We start from the raw sequence: 27211 nt of genomic DNA, 5'->3' as shown, positions 1-27211 counted from the left end.
CCTTCAGTTTGTATTGTATCATACTAGCTGCCCTGGAAGAGGGTACCGTCTGAAAATGAAATCTAGCTGCTGTAGAATTTTTGAAGCTGTCTCTGGACTTGTCTACTTTCAGCATTATGGCAAAAAAGCTTTGGCTGGGGGCATCTTGCTCTAAACTAAAAGATCTGGCTTCATTCAGATGTTAGACAAAGCCATAATTTACCATGACAGGCACAAACGTGGCTTGTTTTTCATGCCTTCCCTCCCTTTTATATAGAGCATGGCTAAGGATTCCTGTTTTGAAACTACATTTCTAGGGACTCCTTGTTAGAGGGGATTCTGATCCAGTTTAGAATCCTGGTTTGGAAAGAAAAAAACAAACCGTAATTTGTACTATGGCTGGGAGGAGGACTGGAGTTTGTTTCTAACCAGGAATTTTTAGCTGCACTTTCAAAGAGAAAGGAAGGGGATATCTGGGTATGAGAAACAAGCTATGTCCATGCCCATGATAGCAAACTGCAGCTTATGGTGGCTGAATGCAATACTTTTTTTTCCTTCCGTCACATTCATCCACATTCTGTCTCTTGGATTCCTTGCTTCTGTCTGGTTAAGGCTATGTGTCTCCTTTCACCAAGGGGTGGACATTCAGACTTTCCCCTCATCCTAATGACATCCCTAAGAATGTCTGGCAGCCACACCCTCTGTGGCCAAAAGTTCAAGGCTACATTTGGGGAACTCACACCACTAACACTGGCCAATATTTGCAACATTTCTGAGTCTTCACTGCAATGCATTTCCTTCTGAGTCACAGATAATAAGTGTCCTATCCCTGTTTCTATGTGAAATTCTCCAGGGACAGAGAACTATAGTCTTGATTAAACACTTTATGCTAACCTCATAGTGTATTTCATGCCTAGGCAGATGTTAGGTTGAGTGACAGGTCTAATTTTCAAATGGTCTATTTTAAAGCGTAGCTATTTTTAAATGAACACATAATCTTGTGACTTGGTCTTGTGTCCCTCTGTGATCACGCACATGGAGGGAAGAACTTTCCTGTGGTGCAATGATCCATCACTGTCTTGAGCTTTGTATTAAATAATTAATTTTCTGCAGTCAAGAGCCATGTGAAAGTGAAAACATTCCTCTTGCACTCTGAATTCAGTGTGCTGTCTAATTTTGTTCCCTCTTGCATCCTCATTGGTTTCCAAAATGCAAGTACTGCTGCTACATACACTTGGGGGCGGGGAGGTGCATTCAGGCAATAAGGTAACATAGCTATTCACTGCCCATCTTCAATCCCTCTTTGTAACTGGTATATTACCTTTGGGGTCAGAGTTAGTGCTATGGCATTTAACACCTCTCTGCACTATTAAAGGGCTACTGATAGTTTCTAATCCCAGACCTATCATTCAACATATCCTTTATTTCCTGTAGGTGCACTGAATAATCTGCTTTTCTTTTTACATTCTGGTGTGATCTGTAGAATTATGTGTTTTCACTTTGGGGGCAGGGGGACAGAAGATTTGGTCAGATAACCAGAGATCTTACCAGTGGAAAAAAAGCATGTAATAAATCTGATACAGGCATGAAATAACTGCATTTAGGTTGATTTTTAGAACTCTATAAAACAATATGAAACTTATTTTATCTGTTCGGATAAGGTTTACCTCTCCCTTCTTTTTTCTATTTAATTTCTTTACTTATCCTTTCTTCATTCTTTTCCTTTCCTCTTTTCCCCCTTCTTCTCTGCTTAGGGATAGGAAAGAGGGTGGGTTTATAGGGGGAAGACGTTTTTTTCGATTGTGTTGTAAATTTTAAAAAACGTTATTAATTTTTTTTTAAAGAATGGTGCCACTAAACAGTTAGCTCTTTGAATGAGTAGTCTTTTACCATTAGTCCATTATACATGACACAACTTGGTCTATTATTCCTGAACATTTCTGCAATGAGCAGAACACCAACTTCCTTCTCAACTATGACCAAACTGACACTGACAGCTACACACACACACGCCACACCAGGGTAGGGGGCTACATCTTTCAGTTCAGAATGATATTTCTACAGTTAATCTGCAAATCACATGTTAAATCTCAGAAAGTCAAGGGTAGGCAACATGCTGTAATCTACAATGAAAACCAGTAAGATGCAAAAGGCAATAGATATGTATGCTGATAACTGTTACATTCCTACAATCATGAAATTAAAACAAACAACTGGGGCAAACTAGGCAACGCTGTTTACTGCACTACAGGGCACTAGGCCTAACTGGCAAAAACTGTGCATCCTTTAATCTTGGAATCAGCTTTTACAAGGAAGTGCTGCCAAGCGTAATGGAAGAGATGCATGCCTTCATAGGCAGTACCAGAGTGCCAAACTATAATGAACCCAGTTCTCGCAAATACTGCTAAGACTGCAATGTTCCGGAACAAGGTGAATAAGCTCCAAATTAACAGTTCTCTGTAGCTGGTGTCAGATCAGGGTTTAACTCCCAAGTCCCTGTTGAACAACTATTTATCTGGACATTCTATCCAACTGTGTCAAACCAATGTAAGACATTCCTTTCCTATTCTATCTCCTTCATCAGTAGCTGTACTGGGAAGAACATAAGAACATAAGAGAAGCCATGTTGGATCAGGCCAGCGGCCCATCAAGTCCAACACTCTGTGTCACACAGTGGCAAAAAATGTTATATACACACATACACTGTGGCTAACAGCCACTGATGGACCTGTGCTCCATATTTTTATCTAAACCCATCTTGAAGGTGGCTATACTTGTGGCCGCCACCACCTCCTGTGGCAGTGAATTCCACATGTTAATCACCCTTTGGGTGAAGAAGTACTTCCTTTTATCCGTCTTAACCTGTCTGCTCAGCAATTTCATCGAATGCCCACGAGTTCTTGTATTGTGAGAAAGGGAGAAAAGTACTTCTTTCTCTACTTTCTCCATTCCATGCATTATCTTGTAAACCTCTATCATGTCACCCCGCAGTCGACGTTTCTCCAAGCTAAAGAGTCCCAAGCGTTTCAACCTTTCTTCATAGGGAAAGTGCTCCAGCCCTTTAATCATTCTAGTTGCCCTTCTCTGCACCTTCTCTAAAGCTATAATATCCTTTTTGAGGTGCGGCGACCAGAACTGCACACAGTACTCCAAATGAGACCGCACCATCGATTTATACAGGGGCATTATGATACTGGCTGATTTGTTTTCAATTCCCTTCCTAATAATTCCCAGCATGGCATTGGCCTTTTTTATTGCAAACGCACACTGTCTTGACACTTTCAGTGAGTTATCTATCATGACCCCAAGATCTCTCTCTTGATCAGTCTCTGCCAGTTCACACCCCATCAACTTGTATTTGTAGCTGGGATTCTTAGCCCCAATGTGCATTACTTTGCACTTGGCCACATTGAACCGCATCTGCCACGTTGACGCCCACTCACCCAGCCTCAACAGATCCCTTTGGAGTTCCTCACAATCCTCTCTGGTTCTCACCACCCTGAACAATTTAGTGTCATCCGCAAATTTGGCCACTTCACTGCTCACTCCCAACTCTAAATCATTTATGAACAAGTTAAAGAGCATGGGACCCAGTACCGAGCCCTGCGGCACCCCACTGCTTACCGTCCTCCACTGCGAAGACTGCCCATTTATACTCACCCTCTGCTTCCTATTACTCAGCCAGTTTTTGATCCACAAGAGGACCTGTCCTTTTACTCCATGATTCTCAAGCTTTCTAAGGAGCCTTTGATGAGGAACTTTATCAAAAGCTTTCTGGAAGTCAAGGTAAACAACATCTATCGGGTCTCCTTTGTCCACATGTTTGTTCACCCCCTCAAAGAAATGCAACAGGTTAGTGAGGCAAGATCTTCCCTTGCAGAACCCATGCTGAGTCTTCCTCAATAACCCGTGTTCATCAATGTGCTTACTCATTCTGTCCTTGATAATGGTTTCTACCAACTTTCCCGGTATTGAAGTCAGACTGACTGGCCTGTAATTTCCCGGATCTCCTCTGGAACCTTTTTTAAAGATGGGGGTGACATTTGCTACCTTCCAGTCCTCAGGAACGGAGGCAGATTTCAATGAAAGATTACAGATTTTTGTTAGAAGATCCACAAGTTCAACTTTGAGTTCCTTCAGAACTCTCGGATGTATGCCATCCGGACCCGGTGACTTATTAGTTTTTAATTTGTCTATCAGTTGTAGGACCTCCTCATTTGTCACCTCAATCTGACTCAGGTCTTTCAACACCCCTTCCAAAATTAGTGGTTCTGGGGCGGGCAAAAAGTTCTCGTCTTCTACAGTGAAGACGGAGGCAAAAAATTCATTCAGCTTTTCAGCCATTTCCCTATCCTCCTTCAGTAATCCTTTTACCCCATGGTCATCCAAGGGCCCCACTGCCTCCCTGGCTGGTTTCCTACTTCTAATATATTTGAAGAAAGTTTTATTGTTGGTCTTTATGTTTTTTGCAATATGCTCCTCATAGTCCCTTTTTGCCTGCCTGATCACAGTCTTGCATTTGATTTGCCACAGCCTGTGTTCCCTTTTACTAATCTCACTTGGACTGGTTTTCCACCGCTTAAAGGAGTCCTTCTTACCTTTTACAGCTTCCATTACTTTGTTTGTTAACCACGCAGGCCTTTTCTTATGCCTGTTTGTGCCTTTCCTAACTTGTGGTATGTATTTTATCTGAGCTTCTAGGATTATAGTTTTAAATAGCGTCCAAGCTTCCCCAAGGGTTTTGACCGTATGTACCTTTCCTTTCAGTTTCTTCCTTGAGAAAACTCAAGAGTTTTCCTGCAGTTTGATAAAGCAACTCAGGACACTAGCACAGGGATAAAATAGAAATGGCCAGGCAACAGCCAAGTATCTCTATATCTTTATTATTCCTGCCAGTCAATGCAATTTAATATTTAGACAATTATCAGTCGCATAATTCCTTCCCCAGATGCTTGCTTAACTCATAGAAGTACACAAAATGATCTTAGCTAAATGTCTTATTTGCTCCATATATGAAATGTTCTCTTGTTGCTAGCATCCTCTGGGGTCAAGAAACCCAAACCACAAGTTAATCTAAAGTACTTAAACATACAATAGCGTAGTATCAATGAAGTCCAGAGATTGAATTCTTTTCCCTTTTCCTTTCCTATTGTGAAAATTGAACACAACAGCCCATTGGCATATTTTATGAACAGTTTTGTGGCACCATTCTTTTGAAAACACAAGTAATTTTAAATAGTTTGTAGTACAAATTCTTCAGCAAAACTCAAAAGCTTAAGCATTCCTAAAGTTATTTCTGCAGTGATGAAAGTCTTTTAAAGAATGCTGCTTGAGAAAGGGTGAGGTTGCTGTAAAATGACTGACAGCCCACAGAGCTTATTCTGATTGGGTAAAAGCAGCTTGCTATGGAATGGAAGAGGGAGCTGTTTTTAAAAATTCAAGTGGGAAGGAGTCGGTTAGCTAGCTGGAATGAAAATGGTTGTAGTTGGAGCTATGAAGGGGAGCGGATAGAAAACTCCTAAGGAGAGACTCTGAAGGGAAAGGGTCTGTTAAGCCCCTTCTGTAGCAGAGGAATGTGTTGTGACTTCTGCAAATGACAGACTTGGGATGGTGACAGTGATTCTGGCAAAGAAGTGTCAGAATTCATATACTCAAGGAGCTAAAGAAATCTCCTTGTGTGAAAACCAGTAACTAGTTCAAGAGAAAGTATAAGGCACTCTAGTAATACCTGTATCGAAGTATAACCAGTGAAACATTTATAACAGTAGCAAGCCAAAGTAAATCAAGAAAATAAACTCTAAATATCTCTAGTGTTATAAAAAAAAACTATTTTGGCTATATCTTTGAACCTCTCTCTACCAATCCTAACCAAAGTTCACTTGTAAATAAAGTTTTCCATCCCCTGTCTATTTGTTCTAATAAATCTGATTTCTGTTTCAACTTTAAGTGTGCCTAGATGTCTATTTCTGAGGGAGAATTTATAGAGGCACAAACCCTCCTCAATCACAGTTCTTTATTTGGGATGTAAACCTACTAAGTATCAAACAGTAATAAGGTAGGACAATGACATTATAATAAAGTCTATTTACCACCTCAGAAGGGTGACGCGCTACATAAAGGCTACAAAGTTAACAGATGGGGAACTGAAAATCCATAGGAAGTGCCTGTCTGCTGCAGTATTATAACAACTATAAAGGTAAATCTGAAGCTAATTTTTTTTAAAAATATGAAGGTACAAAATGTGCCCATGCTTAAATGGCAAAATACACAGGCGACACCATCAGTTATAACTGCAGCATCCAGTTTTAAATATAGTTTTCTAAACACTGTAAGAACTACTCATGCTAGACCATGCTTGGAAAGGAAAGGAAAGGTCCCCTGTGCAAGCACCAGTCGTTTCTGACTCTGGGGTGACGTTGCTTTCACAACGTGCAAGCACCAGTCGTTTCTGACTCTGGGGTGACGTTGCTTTCACAACGTTTTCACGGCAGACTTTTTTACGGGTGGTTTGCCATTGCCTTCCCCAGTCTTTTACACTTTCCACCCAGCAAGCTGGGTACTCATTTTACCGACCTCGGAAGGATGGAAGGCTGAGTGAACCTTGGGCCAGCTACCTGAATTCAGCTTCTGCCAGAATCGAACTCAAGTCATGAGCAGAGAGTTCAGACGACAGTACTGCAGTACTGCTGCTTTACCACTCTGCGCCACGGGGCCGCTATGCTTGACCATGCTTGAGGAGTGATCTAATCTTCTACTGTGTCTCCAACAACAGCCAACAGGATGCCTATGGTAACTGGAACAAGATGAAAACAGAGCAATCCTCTCACCTGTTATATTTCCTCTGAATATGGAGCTTACATCTAGCAATTGTAGCTAATAGCCTTTGATGGATCTGCCTTCCACAGTTTTGTCTAATACTTTTAAAAAGCTATCTAAGCAACCACTTGGCAAGATATCTTGTAGTAATGAAGCACACTGTCACGGCTGGGGCCGGGTCAGGCAAAGTCCAGAGGCAGTCCGAGGTCTGTAGCCAGCAAGCAGGAGTGTCCAAGGTGCCAAATCCAAATCACTGTGCAAGTATCGCAGGTCCGAGGTCCAGAAGCCGAGGTCAGGGAGTCCAGAAGTCAAAGGCCAAAGTCAGGGAGTCAGGAACCAAAGTCAAGCCGGAGTGGATGCTAGAACGTCAGGGAGATGACTAGTTGCTTCCACAAAGCCTCCTCCCAAAGCCCACAGCTATATAGCCCTCTGCTGGCTGTTGCCCATTTGGGCTAATTGCTGGCTCTGGGAGGCAGCCAGGATCCTGTTACAACTCAAGCATCCTTGCTCTTAGGAGGGCCAGAATCCTCTCAAAACTCAGGGAGCGTCTTGCTTGTGAGCGTGCCGCCCTCCTCCGATCCCTGAGGTCCTGACGGAGGCGATCACGCACACGAGCCACCCGAGAGGGCGAGGCAGGGGGGCTGGGATCTTCTTCAGCAGGAGGCAGGGGTACTGGTGCAGGTGGCAGGGGTACAGTTTCCTCGGCAGACTCGTCTTCCTCTGCAGGGTCCCCAGCACCCATGACACACACCAATTTATGTTCATATTTTGTGGATCCGTATTGCTTTTTCAGTTTCAAAGATTCTGCCATTAAATTTCACTGAATGACTCAGCTTTAATATTCTTAGGGGGACAGGGAATTACTTCTTTCTGTTCCCTTAATTAACACACACATATAAAATGGGTCTGATCATTTCCCAGTATTATGATTAATTCTGGGAAACCCAGCTATCCAAATATACTATAAATGTATTTTTGACATGTAGACCAGGAATACCAAACTCAAATGTTGTGAAAGTAAAATGCCCTGATGTCAAATTCAGTGGTCATTGCTTATCAAATTGATTGCTGATTTTAAAGGGGCAGGTGGGATGACCATACCTCCAATGGCAGGTGAGTGAGCAAGCAGTGATATTATTACATGGTTGCTCACCTCCAAGTCAAAAGAATAAGCAGCAGTGGCAACATCTGGTCTTTTGTGTGTGTGTGTGGGGGGGAGATGCATTCCAGCAGGATTCAACTTGCTTCCTCCCCCTTGTGCTCCCCACAAAAGATAGAAATGGAAACATTTCCCTCTGCTGCTAATAACACTCACAGACACATCACAAGAATATTATTTGGGTGGGGGTGAAAGAGGAGGCCATTGTTGGCAGCACATTGCTTCTCCTCTTCCTGCTCTGGTGAGCAAAGGGGAGGAAGTGTGGCAGCTGCTGATACCCCTGGAGCCAGCTTAAGTACTGCTCAGCACCCTCAAAAAACTAACGTGGGTGTGCAGCAATGGCTCCTTCTTTATGCTTCTACTGCCTACCCTATCTATTTGGTATATTTTTATTCTTTCCTTCCTCCAAAGCACTCCAGCCAGCTTATATGGTTCCCCATTCTCCTGTGGGTTTTTTTAAATCTTAAACCACCCCTACCCCACCCTCAATGAGGTAGGGCAGGCTGAAAGAGTGTGAATGGCCATTCACACTCTTTCAGCCTGCCCTACCTCATTGAGGGTGGGGTAGGGGTGGTTTAAGATTTTTTAAAACATCATCCAGTGAGCCTCATGGCCAAGTGGGGGTTTGAATCCAGGTCTCTTTAGCTCTCATCCAGCACTCTTTCACCCCATTGGTGAGTAGCTGAATGCAACAGAAGCCAGGAGAGGGCCCACCTGCTTGCTCAGGGCACTACTAGTGCCTGTTCAAGGGAGGTAGCACTAGGCAAGAGAGCTCATCTGCTGACAACTTAAAGAAGCTACTACTCATCCCGCAAAAATTGCTTGCTGACACTGCAGCACAAAGTGTTCCAAAAGAGCAAGCAGCAGTTCCCAAGGCAGTTTCAGTTCTCAGAAACTGTACTGGGGCCAGGAGAAGGCTGAAGTCTCCTCTCTATACATGCACTCATCAGACTATGACCCTCACATGCCTGGAGGACACAGAACTCACTGTGCACGTGGGATATAAAGTCCCTGTGGTGCCCATGAGGACTCTGTATCATGTGAATTAGACATTTCAACTGCCCCTTTCTAGCCTCAATATTCCTGGCATTCAAGCCTACTTTCTCATGAGGTGAGGCCACCATCAGCCGCAAGTGCTGGTAAACTGCAAAGCCTGTAATCTCTGCTCTCCTTGACAACTGTGTTGCTAACTTAAATAGAGGCTGGTATTAGATGACAAGGCTATCATAGCAGCCACTGTTTCCTAAGCCTGAAGAATAGGTCAATCATAATAACATGGGACTTCTCAGAACATAGCTTAACGGCAGAGGGGGGTGGGCAGGAGCTTCATGCAAATGAATCAGGGATGGAATTCTTTCACTCCATAATTATTTGCAAAGATGCCACTATCATAAAATACAAATGTTTTGAAATGGGAAAGCATCATTATTTTAGTCAGACATTAACAAGGAATATATGCTTATGTCAAACAAAGTATAACTTACCCACATAATGCATGTTAAGAGCCAAGTACTTGTACTGGAAGAGGGGATTGTTGTTGAGGCTACTTCTTTGGATCTGCTGGAAGAAGGAACTGACATCCCATCGGTACAAGACATCCAAAAGCATGATGCTTGGGACCCGCAAGGCCACATTTAACACTGCTTCCAATTTCTCCTTTGCAGCCATTCTGCTTCTTTTCAGTGAATGTGCCACAGACTGTAAAAAAAGGAGATTTTAACAAGTAAATTTCATTATACCAAACCTGTTCTTTAATACAGGAATTTCCCTGTTGGACCCCATCAAAGGTCCATTAAGTTCAGCACTCCATCTTTACCATTCTAACATACCACAGAGGTTTTGTTGAGGTATTATGGCTAGCTGCTAGTAACAGACTTATCCTTAGTAAACTTTTAAAACTGGTGATACTACAGAGGGCTTGTATAAATGAAAAGCGGGAAATTTTAGTCCACTCTCCCCTCTTGCTTTTTCTGTGGCTTTCATGTCTTCCAGTAGCATCATTTTGGGGGGAACAACAAGGGGGAAGGAGTCCACTTTACTAATGGAAATCTGTTTCATCAGATTCAAGCCTACATTTTGTTTTCATGAAGTCAGCTATGCATTATGTTTTAAAAGTATGTATGAAAAGGCATCACAGTATGAATGAGTTTCACTCCATTTGTAATCAATAGGTTAGAACTTCAGCAGTGAAGTCCCTTATGCTCTATATTTAGACCACGCTTATCTGTTTTCCACACTGACAATTTGCCACATCGACTGGCTATAAAACAGAGCCACTCTGCCAGAGGTAGCTGGCTCTGAGAGCTGAAGGCTTCAGGAAAAAGGCTTTGACCATTTCATTCTTCTGTGTGGCTCTCCAACTTCACACACACACACAAATATATGTCTGAAAAATTTATCCCATCATGGTCTTGGATAGAATTTTTATTCCAAAGAACTATGAGATCATAAAAGTTAATCACTATATCAAGAGTGGCAGGGGTAATATAAAGTAAGGACTCATCCTGGGATTTTTGGATTTCTAAATCTTTTTGGAATATCCCAGTACAGTAAACAAGTTGGTTTAAATGTAGTAAGAAAATTACATTAAGAGTATTCATTCATCTTGAATCAGTGCTGGGGGGGGGGGGGGGGAGTGTGTTGGGAAATTTAATTGAATTGTTTTATATACTGTGAACCACATTAAAGGGAAGCCTGATATCAAACATCCCTCAGAAAGGTAGATTCTAAGCTACAAAGAATGCTATCATGTACTGGGTCCACTGTCATTTCAGATGTAGGATCAGCTTATATCTTCAGATGCAAAATAAAATAGCTATCAGTGTACTCTTTTTATCTTTCGTTTTACATATCAAGAGTTTTTTAGTATTAGGGTTAAACATCATTACTGAACTAAGATACTTTGCAAAAAAGAAAAAAAGTTCCTGCAGTCATACTTGAAATAATTTCTTACTGCAGCATAAGACAAAGGCTCGAGGGATTTTTCATAAAGTGTGACATATTTTCTGAGACCCTGAATCCCTCTGTTGTCACAATTGTGCTTCCCTTGATGTGCAATAGGAACACTCAAGAGCTACAACAAATCCCTCTGGTGCTGGAAAGTGAGATTTCACTAGTGTTGGTTTTTTTACTAGCCTGAGATCAGTTTAGCTCATAGCTGTTACTTCTTCCTTTATATACAGTATTATTTTTATCGTGCTTCCTCAAAAGGAGCTCAGGGAGGCATACCTGAATTTCCCATTATCTTCAAAGCAATCTTGTGAGATAGGCCAGTCACACACACACTCTCTTTCTCTCTATGTTGCCTAAAATTACCCAGCAAATTGAATGGCAATGGGCGAAACCAAACTCAGCTCTGCCAGATCATAGTCTGACATTTTCATCACTACACTATATTGGTTTTATACTTGAGCATAAAGTCTCTCTCTCTCTCACACTCACAAAATCTGGGGAGTCAGGTTAAGCCTATGCAGTTACTACAGCATTTTACTGACAATAGCAGAATTCAGGGTTGTTGGTTTTATAAATGCTTATGATGCATAAGTCTGAAACCCCAGTCAGTTACTCAAAAGAAAAAAGGATTTCCCACTTTTTATCACTGTTCAATGTTGTGAAAACTGCATACAAGTGGTAAAAAAGTTAGTGCCCTTAACCCCCAATTACAGTCCACAATTCTTCGTTTGTCAGCTCTTTTCCTCAGAATGCTGAATTAAAACATAAGTCCTGCTCTGACTTAAGAGAAAGAGCTGGGGATTATGTATGCAGCCAAATGAACACTAAACCTAGGTATGAGATTTCTGATGTACTAAATGTCTCATCCAGGTCTAAGTCTTCATGCCTACAGTCCTTAAGAGAGGCATTTGATGCTAGCTGTATTACAAATCTGAGCTCAGTTTGTTGCTTTCACATTTTCCACAACTTCTGCCACTGAATCATCAGTTTAGCACTAAAGACTGGGATAAAATCCCCATAAGGGATTCTAGAATGGCTCAGCTAAGCAGCTGGCCAGCTGGTTAACTGCCCTCAATTCCAAAATGTCCAGAGAGCTAGTAGACAACAATACAATAGGCCTACAAAAACAAAGTAGGAAAGTGCAACAGATGCAGCAGTAACCGGTGGGTGAGCTGAGTACAAGACTAGCAAGGAACCAAGAGGAAGGCTATATATATAGCTGTTCTTCAGGCCAGGAATATGCCTGCAACTAAAAAACGGTCCCAATAGAAGCTGCCTTACAAGACAGTAATCCATATTAATCAGTGCTACTGACACACCTATGTGATTTGGAGCTATTCATTAAAAACAACCAAACAAGTTATTGTGATATCTGCAATGCTTGCAGGGTAACTGCTAGTACTACTCAGGGACCATCACAAGCCCATAGAAACTGACTGTGTGGGGATCTGAACTGACACCTGCAAAGGAGGTGAACAAGAGCTATGAACACAGCTGTGGGAAAAGATGCAATGTGGTCACAGGATGACAACACAAGAGAAGAATACTTGTAGATTATAAACAGCAGCTGCACTGTAAGGAGGAAGAACAGCAACAGACTTCTCACAGCATTGCTGATCTTGCCCATGCCAGAGCAGCATAATGGATGCATTAAGATTTTGTCTATAAAATGCTTTGCAGAAAAGATTCCAATAGGTATTCAACTGCAGCATACACTGTAACAACTACCACTGAAACTTGGATCCACAGCTAGACACACTGTTGTGCCTGTTGCTAGAGAAAAAAATGATTAAGTCACATCCCTTCAACACCAGACAACACACTACAATTCAGTGTTTATAGCCCATACTGTAATTTACAATGCCCTCTCACTTTCCCCTCTCAACACAAGTCTGGAATTGCAAGGATTTCTCCCTCTGCTTTGGTTCAACAACCTGGCACATCGCATAAAGGGTCTTTAGTAGCTTCTTGGCAATTTATGCCCATTTTCACCCACTAACAAGAAAGGCATTTCAACATCAAGTATGTTGCATTTGCTTTTAATCAGTAAAAAAAACCCTCCAAATCTGGAGGCAAAAAGATAATGTGAGAACTCCTGGTGGCAATTTTTTCCTTCCCTACAAATACATTGAGACTTTTTTACTTCCAGTTTAAAATATCTCTGATCCTGAAGTCTGCCCCCATGAAACTTCTACCTCCATTCTACAGTGCCTTTGAGAACATCAACTGTTACTGTCCAGGACAGTGATTCTCTGTATTCTTGGTGCCTGGGGGGCAACAGTGGCAGGGCGTCTGGAGTTCTGATCCCACTGGTGGACCTCTTAATAGCACCAGGGTTTTGGCCACTGTGTGACACAGAGTGTTAGACTAGATGGGCCACTGGCCTGATCCAGCACGGTTTCCGTTATGGTCTTATGTACTAGAACCAAACCATTTGCAGTAAGTGCCTGAGTCTGACCTTTTTTCATGATTTGAGATGGGTGTGGAAGCAAGGTAAGTTCAGAAATGTTTAGTGACATCAGCTGTTAACACAGACTTCCCAGTAAACCAAAAGATATAAAAAAAAATTAAGACATGATTCTGTCAGTCAATTGTTCCCCACATTTATTTCTTCTCTTCCTGCCAAGAAGCTCAGTGTGGCATATGATGGGCTTTGCCCTGCAGGGAAAACATCTCATGGACCTGCAAGGTAGACTACGAAAGAGTGACTGGCTCAAGATCACCCAGTGAGCTTCATAGTCCCTGAAGGATTCAAGATCAGGTCTTTCTGGTTCAAGTCCAACCCTGACTCAATGAAGGGCTATTCATTTCTCCCTGTTTAATGATGATACATCTTATTTATAAGCCTTATCAAAGAAATTATGGCAGAACATTTGCTTTTATTACAAAAGAAAACAAGAGAAAGGACTTCTGACACATTACTAAAACAAAACTGCATTTAATCTGGGAGATACATCTGGTGTTTGACAACTGCATCAAATTAAAGACAGAGTCTTTGGGAGTTACAAATTAAAAAAGCAAAGTAGAAGCACACAGCTCCTGTTCCTTCATATCTTTGTCTTGCAGGGGAGCGGAGGAGAGTTTTGAAGGAGGTGAACATGAATTTGCATTGTTCATTTTCAGCTACAGTCCACCATTAAAAAAAAAAAGCCTGATTTAATAATCAGTAGCAATGGATGGTCAGTGTCACATGACGATACCACCCAGGCAACAACCAATACCACCCAGGTACCAACCAAAACTTAGTCCTTTGTGGCTATCCTTATATTACCTATTTCCAGGGAAGTTTGGTGACATTTTGGCTACTGCTGAAAATGGAACTACAGAATGAAAAAAGCATCATACAATTCAATATATACTTTCACTGTCGTTTTACCACAGATTCATAGATCTGTAACTTCCCTAAGAAGAAAGGTTTAAAAGGTACAGATCTTCAAATCAGAAAAAAGACAACTAAAAGACAACAATAAATGGTTTATAAAGTTATGACACTAGTGTGCTGATAATCAATACACTCAAGATTATCCAACAGAAATGACTAGCAAAAAATTCAGGACAGGAAACAGGAAGTACTTCAAGGAACACAAGATTAATTCAATGGAATTAATTACAAGCTGCTTTGAGGGTGACAACTTTACATGCCTTTAAATGAGGCTTATACAAATTCAGAGTTATGAGTGATGGTATCTCAGTGGAACATTTCATGTTTAGAGACAGTACACCTCCAGTAACCATATACTGGAGATAAAAAAGTTACCACATACTGAAGATAAAGAACCAACTGGCACTTTTTTTGTATCATGTCCTGGTTATGGATTGACTATGGATCCAACAAAGTAATTCCGTGTTATCTATGACTGTGAGACTTATGAAAGCAGTGAACAACAGTAGTTACAAAGTGTGAGTCTCAAATATTTTAACTATTCAAGTGTTCAAAATAATATTTGTTCAATTTATGCATGCACCCTAGTGCTTCTCTGGATCTGTACTACTGTAAGTTATTCACGCTGGCACCAAATTATGGCAGTCTTAGAAAGGAAAATATTATCATTTACTCAGTCACCATCTAAGCTTGTCTGTATTGACATATCTTCCTTACACATGTGCACTGTATTTTACTGATTTATGAATTGTAGATCTTTATACTTTTGTTTATAACTGTACTGATTCATTACTTAAAACTAATAAAGTGTTAATTTATAAAAAGAATCAGCAAACAGTGGTAGCACTAAGCTAATCAGAGATTGTTTTTTTTGTTCAGACCCTTTGGCCACCTACGGATCATTCCTGCCATTGACAAAAATATGTAATGCCTGCAAAAATGCTCACTTAAAAAGGCAAACACATGCCAACTGCAGTTACTGGAGAGCCCCAGAAGATGACCATCCATTCCTCTCCACTACCACAGTAGCAATGTCAAGAGGGTACAATTTGGATCTGGTTGTGTGTTTTTATGCCATACCAGCATCTTATTAACTGCCCTGAGCCTTTGGAGAAAAGTGGGAAAGACATAACTAAATAAATAAATAAAATAAGACATATCAGATGTCATATCAGAAGAATAAAATACTTTGAACAAGCAACAAAGTACAACGTATTTTCCCCCAGAACCACAGCAAGGACATGAACACCCTCAAATAATTTCAACTCTACTCAAAGGTGTTTACAGCACCCACAACCACACCCTGTCTTCCTTCTCCAATATGAACAAATGTGCACTAGATTAATGTTCTTCCCATACCCAACAGTAATGTAGCAGTGACTTTCACATACTCAATGCCATGCAGATAGGGCTGCTGAATATACACATGCTAACCCAGGCAACATCTTATTGTGCACACAGTACTACATAAAGTTCCCTTATTATTCTTACTTGCATTTTTTTTAGATCAGTTCATAAAAAATGACAGAGTTGTCACCTTGTTCCAGCCTTGTTCATTGTTCCTGCCTGACTTCACAAGCATCTTATGTGCTAAACTGAATTACAAGTATCTCATGTAGCGTGGAACTGCTGCCTGGGAACTGCAGTTCAATCCAATGAGCTCCAAGTATTAGCCAACACAATGAATGACACCAACTGATCAATGCCACCAACAATGCAAGTGCAAACATTAATAAACTAAAAAATTCTGCTGATTTTATATTAACCATGACCCGCCTATTACTTGCCTATGTAATCCAAGCATGGCAGTAAATAAAAAGCACACATCACCAGCAGCTACCTATCTAACATAGCAAATGTCACTATAGCTCACATATAAAATCTAAATATTGTTTCATATTGCAAACAAATTAGACGTGATCATACAGGATGCTTAACTTAAGAGAAAATGGTCACTGAAAGCAAAGCTTGTGAAATGCTTTCTTTGTGAAAAATGAATTATCCTTGAAGTGCCAACAGAGAAAAATTCAGAATCTCAAACTGATAACTGCTGTTAAGACCAAACATTTTATCAACTTTTTATTTCTCCCTCTTTCTGTGTCCTGTGCAGAAATCACATATATTAACAATGGAAACAAAAGAAATACTTTATAGATTTGGGGATATGTTTTTAAAGAAACTCTTATGAATAAAGAGTTCTTCCACTTTTAACAAGCAATACAGCTCGTAAAATGATCATACTCCGAAAGACCCAAATGGATAATATATATTTATCACAGCTCATCAGAAATTCTACTGAACCTCTCTTTTGTTGTATACTACAGTAGCTCAGTCATTTTAAACGTGTTCACTTTTCATAAAGCTGTGCAGTGAGGTTTTGTAGCAAGAACTTGGAAAAATTCTGGATACCTGAGTAAGAGACTGGTTGCTGAAAAAACAATTGAAATCCTCCAGAGGGAATTTTACCATGTGACATAATAAATTAGGCTCAACTATAGCAGCACGCTCACATGAAGAGAAAAGTGCTATTTTTCACCTTCAAGCCAAATGAATTAATCAAACTAGTGTCTGACAGTCCAACCCAAAGCAGGAACTGTGAATTAAGACTGCTCAATATAATTATTTCATTAACCCATTACACGTTATAATTCACAGAGCATGGGCAGTAGGGTGCTTAAGAGATCTGGGTGGGAGTGAAGTGGTCATGTACCATGGTCTCTGGACCGTCTGGAAAAGTCATGACCAGTCTTGACATCTCCTCTGAACAGTATTACTGCAGAACTGTGAAACTGCAAATATTTTAGGCCTGATCTATTTTCAATCTGCTGAACTTAGTGAGGGGGGGGAGGGGGAGAGAGAGAGATTGCGGTATGAAAACAGCTTGACAGAACTATCTTGCTGCAATAAACCAACACAGCTATTCACCATTAACTCGAAAAGTACTTCTTTGAAGTTGAAATCACAGAAAAATGAAAACAGGCATGCATATTAGGGGTGTACTCAGTATAAACTGAGCTGAATAAATACCCCAAAATACCTTATAAAAAACCAATACAGGTGAGCCCCTCAAAATATGATTTTCTTGGCTGTTATTCAGGTGACAGCCCCAGCAGATGCAGCATGGAGCTCTCAGTGCCAGGTTGTCCCACCAGGGGCTGACTAGCTCCTCTTGTGTATATAAAACTAGCATTCTGCTTCTGCTTACTGATCAGAACCTGCTACGAAGATGCCTACAGTGGAAAAGTCTCTTATCAACATAAGTCTCTCTATCAACATAAATGCACAAACCTCCTTACAACAGGCTTTTGTCCATGAGGGCTTCACAGTTACTTTTTGGTAATCAAAGAGGCCCCTCTCCTCACTTTTTCACCAGCAGAAAGGGGGGGGGGACTGGTTGGATCCAACCAATGATGCTCACAGCATCTTCCTACATTACAACGCTTTGCTTAATCCACTGTGATTTCCCCACTGCAGATAATCTGCTCCACTTTGGAGACTTGTTAAAGCTTGCTGCTATACAGACTGCAACTCCAACACCACAAATTGAATATTATTAAAATTTAATGACCAATATTAAGAGGTAAACATCGTAAACCATTTTGCATACTAAACACACTACAGAATTGTTTAATCGCAGCTTTGATGCCCAAGTTTTCTGCTGCAGGGAAACTAGATGCCATCAGGTCTCAAAGCCCAACTCTATAAATCAGGGGTGCCCAACGTTAGCTCTCCAGATTTTTTTCTGCCTACAACTCCCATCAGCCCCAGTTAGCATGGCCAATGGCTGGGGCTGATGGGAGTTGTAGGCAAAAAAAAAAAATCTGGAGAGCTACCATGGCCACCCCTGCTATAAATGGCTGCATTAGTAAATGAGAGTTTAAGACGACTGCTGCATTAGCACAACATCACAAGTTGCAACAGCCTGCTCCAGGGTTCCACAAACAGCCACCATGACTAGTTACAGCATAACCATAGTAAGCAACTTAACTGCAGTACTGTGTGGTACAGAGATGTGAAAGGGTGGGAGGAAAACCACATGGGGGATTGACAATACTTTTTAGAAAAATTGGGGGGGGGGAGTTATGAAATATTTTCTGTTTTAGAATGATCACCAAAACCTTCTTAAGGCAACATTTTAAGATCGTGGTATGTATCCAACCATGCAGTATCATACACATAATGGCACTTAAGTCTTCAGAACAATTTATGCTGATTCTCTGCTCCCAAGTCAGATGTTCTCAATTTGATTATAGAATTTCCAAGGCTATATTATTTATGGTTCAAATGACATGGAACAGGTTTCATGAGACTAATTTTGACTAAAATCACTATGAAACTTGCTGTACAAGATTATGAGACAATGCTGGAGGGTCAGTGTTGTTACACAGAATAAACCCACCAGTGTAGAGGTTGGAGTGTTGCATAGGATCTGAGATACCCATGTTTGGATCCCTAATCTGCTGGAAAATGGAGAACGATGTAAGCCACTTTGGATCCCCACTGGGAAGAACCAGGAGGTATAAATAAAAACAAACACTTTCAAACTGAATTTTGCCAGTTCACACAATAAAATCCCGTAAGAAATTGCATTGAAAGTGGGTTGAAACTACATTATTTAGCATGCGTGATCACAGCCAATCTGTATTTAATGACAGACCACAACACTGATTTCTTGGGCCACTGTGATTTCGGGAGGAGGGGGTTCAGATCTGTAAAGAAATTAAATATTGTGTATATTTCAATTTCAATTTCTTGCAACATTTCCATTTTTTTTAAAGGTGGCTTTTCTGTCATGTCTTCATAATTTTTAAGTTTATTTCTCCTGTATGGCAGAAATAACACTGAGATAGCACTGGAGTCAATGATTCTATCAAGCTACTGAACACATTATTGATCTTACATTTTTATCCCATCACACAGAGCTCTGAATGGCACACATCATTGTTCCTTCCTCTTTTTTCCCTGCAGCAGTCCAATTAGGTAGGATGGAATAAATAAAAAAGTAACTGGCTCAAGAATACCCAGTGAGCTCCTTGGCTAAGTAGGAATTTGAACCCAAGCCTCCCCCATCCTATAGTTCATCACTTCAACCACTACATCACATTGGCATATAGTTGTATTCACATAGCATATTCAGCAGGAACCTTCTATAATGCAATTATAACTGACAAGCAAGGATCTACAGATTTGAGCGTCTCTCTCAAATACTTCTTAAATCCAGCTCTGTAAGGAAAATATGGTACAGAGGGTATATGAATTATGGACTATATAGGAAGCAAGTGAAAAACATGCCATGACATACTGATTCTTGCTTGCAGGACAACTGGGGTTTCATGGCTGAAAGAGCTGTGATGCTGTTGATGAAGCAGAGGAAGTGCTGAAATTCTGCTCCACAGAGAAAAGAACCTAGTAGATTGGGGCTGGAGGGTGGGCTTTCTCCATAACTACTTGCCAATCCCAGATTCTTTTGGGGACCAATTTGCTAGATTTAAAGGCTTACTCTGTTCTTCCCTTCTTAAGAAACAAGTTCTGACGGAGGGCCCTTCTACAAACCTAGTTCTGGTTAATTAAGTTCTCGACTTTAGAAGCCAAACAGCCATTGGGGGGGGGGGAGAGCAATGAGGTTCCTGGCTGTCTAAAATCCAGCCTAAAGAGAAACTACCCTTGTGCTGAAGGCAAGAAACATTGGTTGTTCCTCTTCTGTCCCCATCCCAGCAGTTTCCCTACATAGCTGATTTTCAGTGATTCTAGATATCAAGTAAAGTCAAGTTAGCCTTTATTGGTATAAAATATATAGATATATATATCAGAGCAAATTGGTTAAAAAAAAAGATAAAATGGAACGATTGCATACATCTACATCAGGAAAAGCATAAACATAAACTATTTCTATGAGATCCTCTGGCGTGCCTTTAAAACAGAATAAAGAAACTTAGCCACTTTCTCAGTGACACTAGATGAAGTATCGTTCAAAAGATTATAGATCTTAAGTGCATCAGAACAATCAACCATGCTAACTAAAAGAGGATGTAAATACTTGTGACGAAGATCTGTATACAAATTACAATAAAGAAGAATATGAGTAACTGACTCCACACATTTTTGCTTACAGAGACAGTATCTGTCTGAGTAGGCTGTCTTGTTAAATCTCCCTTGGCAGAGGGAGAGGGCAGTTGCATCTGGCAAGGGAAAAAGCTCTACACTGCTGTGGCTCCTGCAAGACGTTTAGATATGAGGCCATTTTTCCAGTACTAAGAGAGATCTCAAAACTCAGTGGGGAACAAGTTTTCTTAGCCAGACTGTATAGGCCTTGGCGCTCAATATCTAGCAACCTATTTTTAATTTGTTAGACTGCGGTGGTGAAGGACAGCATGGACAATAGTTCTAGAGATAAACCCATTGCTTTTATTTTTTTCTCAATTTGTGCTGACCAATTTGACAAATTAAATTCAGAGAACATTTGAGAGATATAGCTCCCTGGTTCACAGCTGTAGTGCAAGCGTAGCCAGAATTTGAAGATCATGAGCCATGCACTAGTAACCATTAAAGACATGCCAATTTCTAAGCTGCATATGGAACACATTTTGGCATGCCCAGAATTTTACGCAATAATTTGGATTGGACACGTTCCATAGCACTTTCATAAAATCCAATCTAGATTGGGATTCCATACAGAAGTTGTGAAATCACTTTGGCTTTGAATATTTTTATGGCAGCTGGCACAAATTGGTTACCTCTGCCATAAAATAAGCGAGCTATGGCAGATGCACTGCCATAGCATACTTGCGATGGGTAGACCAAGTCACATTATATTGAAAATAAACACCTAAGTATTTAAAATACTTGACTTGCTCTATCTCTTTACCATCAATAACCCATTTGTAAAGTCTCCACTTTTTTGAGAAAATTAAGATTTTGGACTTCTCATAATTGAGCTGGAGCGTATTACTAGTAAAATAAAGAACACAACAGGACAACAGATGTCTTAAACCCACTCTAGAGCAGGACAACAGCACCGTATCGTCAGCATAAAGTAACAAGGGTACATGTAATGCACCGAGTTTTGGACTATGGCAGTCAGGACCAGACAACTGAATAGCCAGGTCATTAAGGAAGAGACTGAATAAAAAGGGAGCCCAAATGCAACCCTGTTTGACACCCTTATTGGCAGCAATCTTCAATGTTAGGTTGCCTGCTAATGAGCATTTGATTTGGCAGGTGGTAGAAGTGTGTAATCTCTTAATAAGCATAAGGAGTCTTTTATCCATGTTTAGTTTATCTAACTTAATCCAGAGGAGGTCCCTGTCAACTGAATCAAATGCACTTTTTAAATCTAAAACAGAGATGCAAGGGGAGAAGCCCACCAGTCTGGGTCTAATTTTAAGATTTCGGAGGAAATGGCATCCAGAGCAGGAGACTTTCCTAATTTCAGTTGTGTAATTAATTCTTTTATTTCCTCTGGAGGGACAGAAGGCCAGTCAGGTAAATTGGTTAGAGGAAAATCAGATGGTTCAGCACAAGTTAGATCTTGATGGAACAGAACTGAGAAGTGCTGAAACCAAACATAAGAGGAAATGGCAGACATAGATGGGTCATCGGCCTGGAATGCACTCGAGACCATGGCCCAGAACTTATTAGAATTTTTTAAGATAGTAGCATGGTATAGCTCTTTCAATTGAGTTTTAATATAATTGTGCCTCTTTTTTGTGATAAGGTGGTGCAACTGAGTCTTAAGCACAAAGTATTGTGATGGCAAGGTCAGGGCCTTTGAATTGCGGTATTGGTTGTAAACTTTACGCAGAAGAGTTTTTGTTTCTTTACATTCTCTGTCAAACCATCGGTGTGCAGAGTTTACTAGAATAGTTGCACCTCTGCTTGGGCACTCTAAACTGACACTCAGTGATTCAGAGATATAAGATGTTAAAGAATTGTAAGTTGATACAGATACATTAGGGTCAGATACACATATTAAAGAGGATCTGTATTCTACAGCAGGACCAGATCTGAAGAGCTGTTGAGTTTCCCAAACTGTGCGGTCATTCCATGGAATTCTGGGCAATAAGTCAGCCTTGTAAGGTTGCAAGGACAAATTACAGGAGGGATAAATGTAAGGACCAATCTGAAGAGTCAAAATGAGGGGAAAATGGTCACTAATAATAAAATCCCCCAATGTAAAATCTTTGAAATAAGGTTTCAATAAAGGAGAGATTAAAATGTAATCAATTACGCTACAGCCCCTCAGGGAGACAAAGGTGAATTCTCCTGAATTTGGGTAGCCAATCAAACCTTTTGTATTGCATACAGAATTCTGTTGTATTGCATACAGAATTTGGTAAGACAGATGCCTGCCGAATTTAGAAGGCTATCTTGGATAGGAGAAAATGGGTGGAAGGGTGTCGTCTTGGTTAAAATCAAGAGCTTTAAAAAATATGCCACAGTCCTTCCCTACCCTAGTATTAAAGTCACCCACTAGAATTATTTCTATAGTTGGAAATTTCCTCTCTAATTCCTTCATGAGTGTGGCCAAGGGTTCCCAATATTGCAAAAGAGTTAGCTTATCTAAAGAGGGTGGTACGTATACATTCACAATAATTAAAGAGAATTTTTTGAGAAGTTTGACGACCTGCACCATAGAGATGTTTGCCTATAGAGTGATATGTTCCAAGGCAAAATGTGAGGAGACAAGTATAGACGATCCTGCTTGAAAACGACCCCTTGTATTACTCCTGAAGGCTGGGAGGGAATAGGATTTGTACCCTTCTAGATATACAGAGTGGTTCAGACTTCACAAACTTGACTCTTTAATGACCAGAATTCTATGGGCTGGCTACCTATAGCAGTCTTTTTTTTGTTTTCTGAAGCATGGGATGGGAGCAAACTGCCCCTCTCTCCTCCCCAAATCCCCAAGAGGCATGCTACAGGACCTAGTTGGCCCCACTGAACTTATATAGCTAGTCCTTAAACTTTATATATAATTATAAGCAGATGTGCCAAACCGTCTCCTGTCTCTTAGTGACTCTGAAATGAACACACCAGTAATGCCGGTATTGCTTGGGAACACCAAACCCACACTAGCATTTGAAAGAAAAACTACATCAGTAGTTTCATGGGACACCCATAATAGGTATAGAGTGAGAATACATATTACAGAAAAAATATTAAATAGCTTCCTTCTATAAAGAAACATTACCTATATCATAGCTGCAAAGTGTACACAGCAACAGAGTCTACACCGCACTAAAGCCTGTTATAGTAAAAGGTAATTACATACAGCCCTGAAGTTCACATGCAGGGCAGCAATCCACAGTAACTACTTCCAGGTCAGGCACTGAAGTGTTTTGACAATGTGAAACATCTCACAGTGACTGATTTCACCATGGCTGTCAAGTAAATGACAGGCTTCAGGTCTCCCAGGATGCTACTTGACACTCTCCTCCAGTGAAAGAAAGTTTCAAGACCAAAACCCTTGAGGTCACTCTCATGTTATATTTAGATGTCAATGTGTACACCTAGGACTTAAGAAGAGTAGAAGCAATGCACTGTCTGAAAAGTGCAGCTGGAGTATAAAATTATCAGTCAGTGTTCTAACAGTTTAAACAACCAACAGATTACCTTAAGAAGAAGCAAAAGCAATGGATGTTGTGTTTAACGTGTTTTTTAAAGCAAGAAAACACAAGAAAAGTGATATATTGTTTTGGAGCACATGCAAATTCTTCTGTTTTATTGAGTTTATCTACAGTTTTTCCCTAGAGATATAAGAGGTTGATAGAAACTGAAATAAACTATTTTCATAAACTGCAAGGGGACTTCCCCTCATTGTTTATTCAAGCATCCTTGACTGATGAGGCCCACTTCCGTCCCTAAACTCATGTTAAAATGCATGACAGGAAGAAGTTAGAATACCATACTGCAGACTCTCTCATTTCTACTTTTACAAAACCACACTGATTTCAGAAATATATGATGGTAATGCATGATTCATAAATTAAATCTTGCTTTCCACATTGTCTTGCTTTTATCTATGGCTTATGGCCATGGGCTAGCCCAATGCTGCCAGATCTCAGAAGCTAAGGAAGACCACAAGGAATACCAGGACTGCTATGCAGAGGCAGGCAATGGCAAACCACCTCTGAATATCTCTTGCCTTAAAAGCCCTACAGGGTTGTTATAAGTCAGCTGCGGCACTTTCCACCACCACGAAGGCTTCACAATACACACTGTATAGAAACAGGGTCATCAACTTTTCCTACGCAAAGCAACTATGTTTTTAACAGTTTTCTGCTTGACAAGTGGAAATTCAACAGGGATACCTTTTCCAGGAAAAGTTACGATGCAGTTGTTAGAAGCTTAAAAATCTTGATAGAAAACAAAAGTGCGCAATCCTGTTTCCACATAAGTTTGATACAATTTTTCCTAACAGTATACAGATGGTAAAAGTAATAGTAGGAAGCCTGCTGGAATTCCTGTTCTCTGGACCCATGCTTGGTGAATTGATTGTGCTGTATTATATTGATTGAAATTCATATCCAAGGAAGACTGTCACTTCTAAGCATTGCTAGTCCCAAGCTGAAAAAAGTCTTGCACTCGTGAAACTGTACAGAACCGTAGTGCTATACTCCCATGTAAGAGAAACTAAGGTTTAACATAAAATTTGTGGTATATGACCAGTATTTTAATGGGCTTCTCCAACACCTAGTAGCAGTTATTTCCGTGTTAAACCTAGTTCTAATAAACATTAAACAGCACTCCACAGTTTGAAAAGGCTAGAAACAATTTAATGTACACTATTCAGAACAAAATCTGCATCTCAACATAACTAAATGGTTTATATATCAACTACAAAGATTTTTTTAATGTACAGGAGTATGCTAAATTATCTTTATAGTCATATTTTCCCATAACCCAAGCAACCTCTGTAGCACAATACTCTCCCCCTCTGTTTGCCAGATGACAAAGAAATAACTGGCACAGATGCAGCTTTCCCATAAATATTCTTCTGTTAGTGTATGCTCAAGCTGATGATCTGAGCTACAATGCCAATAAGAAAGATTTGAGGAAAACAAAGTTTTGAGTCCAGTGACACGTTTAAGACCAACAAAGTTTTAGTCAAGATATAAGCTTTTATGTCTTGAAGAATAAGGTACCTTTACAAAAATTAGATATGTCTGTGAGAGTGACACAGGTAGAGTGTACCCTGCTCATCAGACTGAGAAAAGAGGAAGGATTCTTATGTAAACTTTGACTTTAAATACAGATTGCCCCCCCCCACCCTTTCAAATGGAACACTACATTTCACACATGGGACTGAGAGATTTTGCAATAGAGAATTTCTCACAGGAAAAACACTTGCAATGATTGATGACAACCAAATACTACTACAATGTGATACACATTATTTGGGTGCCTCCTTACTTTTGACAGGACTTCGTTTCCACTTTATCCCGTTTTTGGCTCCAATACAGAAGGCTCTTTGCACTATTATCTTACTTTCTGAAAACTCAGGATACCCCAAGCTCTATCACTGAACTCAGAACCTTGGCCGTCACCACCTCACCCCTGGGATTTCATTCCAGCTTCCGTCACAAGGTCCTCTTAGAAAGTACACGGACACCCAGAGATTCCACACACACACCGCACTTTCAGCGCGTTGCTGATTGCAGCTTCGATTCAGCTGCTGCGGAAAACCCCCTTTTCCAGCTTCCCCGGCCCCTGGTGAGCTCAGCGACGTTTGAACTCGAGTAACCTCTGCACAGCTAGCTGCTAGCCAGAAGCCGTCGCCGCCTGGGAAGCAGCGCGCAGCAGAAAAAGGCGGAGGGTAGCTTTTTTTCTCCTCTCTCTCTCTCTCTCTCTCTCTCTCTCTCTCTTCTCTCTCTCTCTCTCTCTCTCTCTCTCTCTCTCTCTCTCTCTCTCTCTCTCTCTCTCTCTCTCTCTCTCTCTCTCTCTCTCTCTCTCTCTCTCTCTCTCTCTCTATATATATATATATATATATATATATATATATATATATATAGGGAAGGGATGCAACAGAAAGAGGCTTCACAACTCTTAGGAATGGGAGGAATCTGAGGGCGGCACATGCCACGAGGACTGGGCTTGGGGTCTCTTCAGAGCATGTGGGCAGAAAGCTCCCTTTCAGCAGTTCGTCGGGAGTTTGGATGGGCGAGGATGCTGAGCTGGGAGGGGATTCCGATGGGCTCTTTCTGGAGGCGGGACTGCAGAGCTTCTGAAAGACGCGGTGGGGGGGGGGAGGCAGTGCGCCACTTGGGGGGCTCCAAAGGATCCGGGGATTCATTTGGGTGGGGCACATATCTGAGAGGCCCCAAGGCTGGGAGGAGGCTCTTACTGGCGGGAGGGGCAGGCAAAAAAAAAAACCCGTAGAAAGGAACAATGCGGGGGGAGGGACAGAGGTGGCAGAAAGGCCCTTAGGAAGCATTCTGGGATGTAGAGGAGAAATTGCAAGAGGCTGAACGGGGATCACCTGGCCGGATGCGATGCGTCTCGGCCCCAGCCGGGGGATGGGGGCTGCTGGCTGCTTCTCCTGCTTGCTTGTGCCCTTCTTCTTCCCCCTCCTGGCGGCGCCTACAGCAGCTGCCGCGGCTCCGTGCCTGGCCTGCGCGGGCTCAGCAGCAACCGATCGGCCTCCCCGGGCAGCATCGTCGTCTTCGTCCCGCCACGCCTCCGAGCACCGACCCCGCACGAGCTCCCCAGCCCCATTAACGGGCGGCCATGGCCACACCGCGCTTTCCGCCTCCTGCCAGCGAGCCGCCGCCTCCTCCTCCACCACCACCGCCGCCGGCGCCGCCGCCGCTCCCCAGCCCTGTCAGCAACAGCGCATGCGCACGGCTCCGCCGAAACAAAGTAGCTGGCTGCGCGGCGGACGGGTTAGGAGGGATTGTGGCTCGCCCTCTGCTGGGGAATTCGGC

General features: G+C 41.4%; 1 protein-coding gene across 1 annotated transcript in view; it reads right to left on the bottom strand.

Annotated features, from left to right (window-relative positions):
* The window catches only part of LOC132590783 (RING finger protein 145), a 104450-nt gene extending 77389 nt beyond the window's left edge, over positions 1 to 27061 (bottom strand). The window contains exons 1-2 of the mRNA XM_060263704.1: positions 26767 to 27061; positions 9439 to 9652 (exon numbers count right to left, since the gene is read on the bottom strand). Of these exons, the coding sequence (XP_060119687.1) occupies positions 9439 to 9622 (184 nt within the window). The 5' untranslated portion in view covers positions 9623 to 9652; positions 26767 to 27061. The remainder of the gene's footprint in view (positions 1 to 9438; positions 9653 to 26766) is intronic.
* Positions 27062 to 27211: the final 150 nt, after the last annotated feature.

This window comes from Heteronotia binoei, unplaced genomic scaffold (assembly GCF_032191835.1).
Source record: "Heteronotia binoei isolate CCM8104 ecotype False Entrance Well unplaced genomic scaffold, APGP_CSIRO_Hbin_v1 ptg000729l, whole genome shotgun sequence".
In the NCBI taxonomy this organism is placed as follows: Eukaryota; Metazoa; Chordata; class Lepidosauria; order Squamata; family Gekkonidae; genus Heteronotia; species Heteronotia binoei.
Note: the sequence above shows the minus strand (reverse complement) of the source record. Positions and strands in the feature narration are given on the sequence as shown.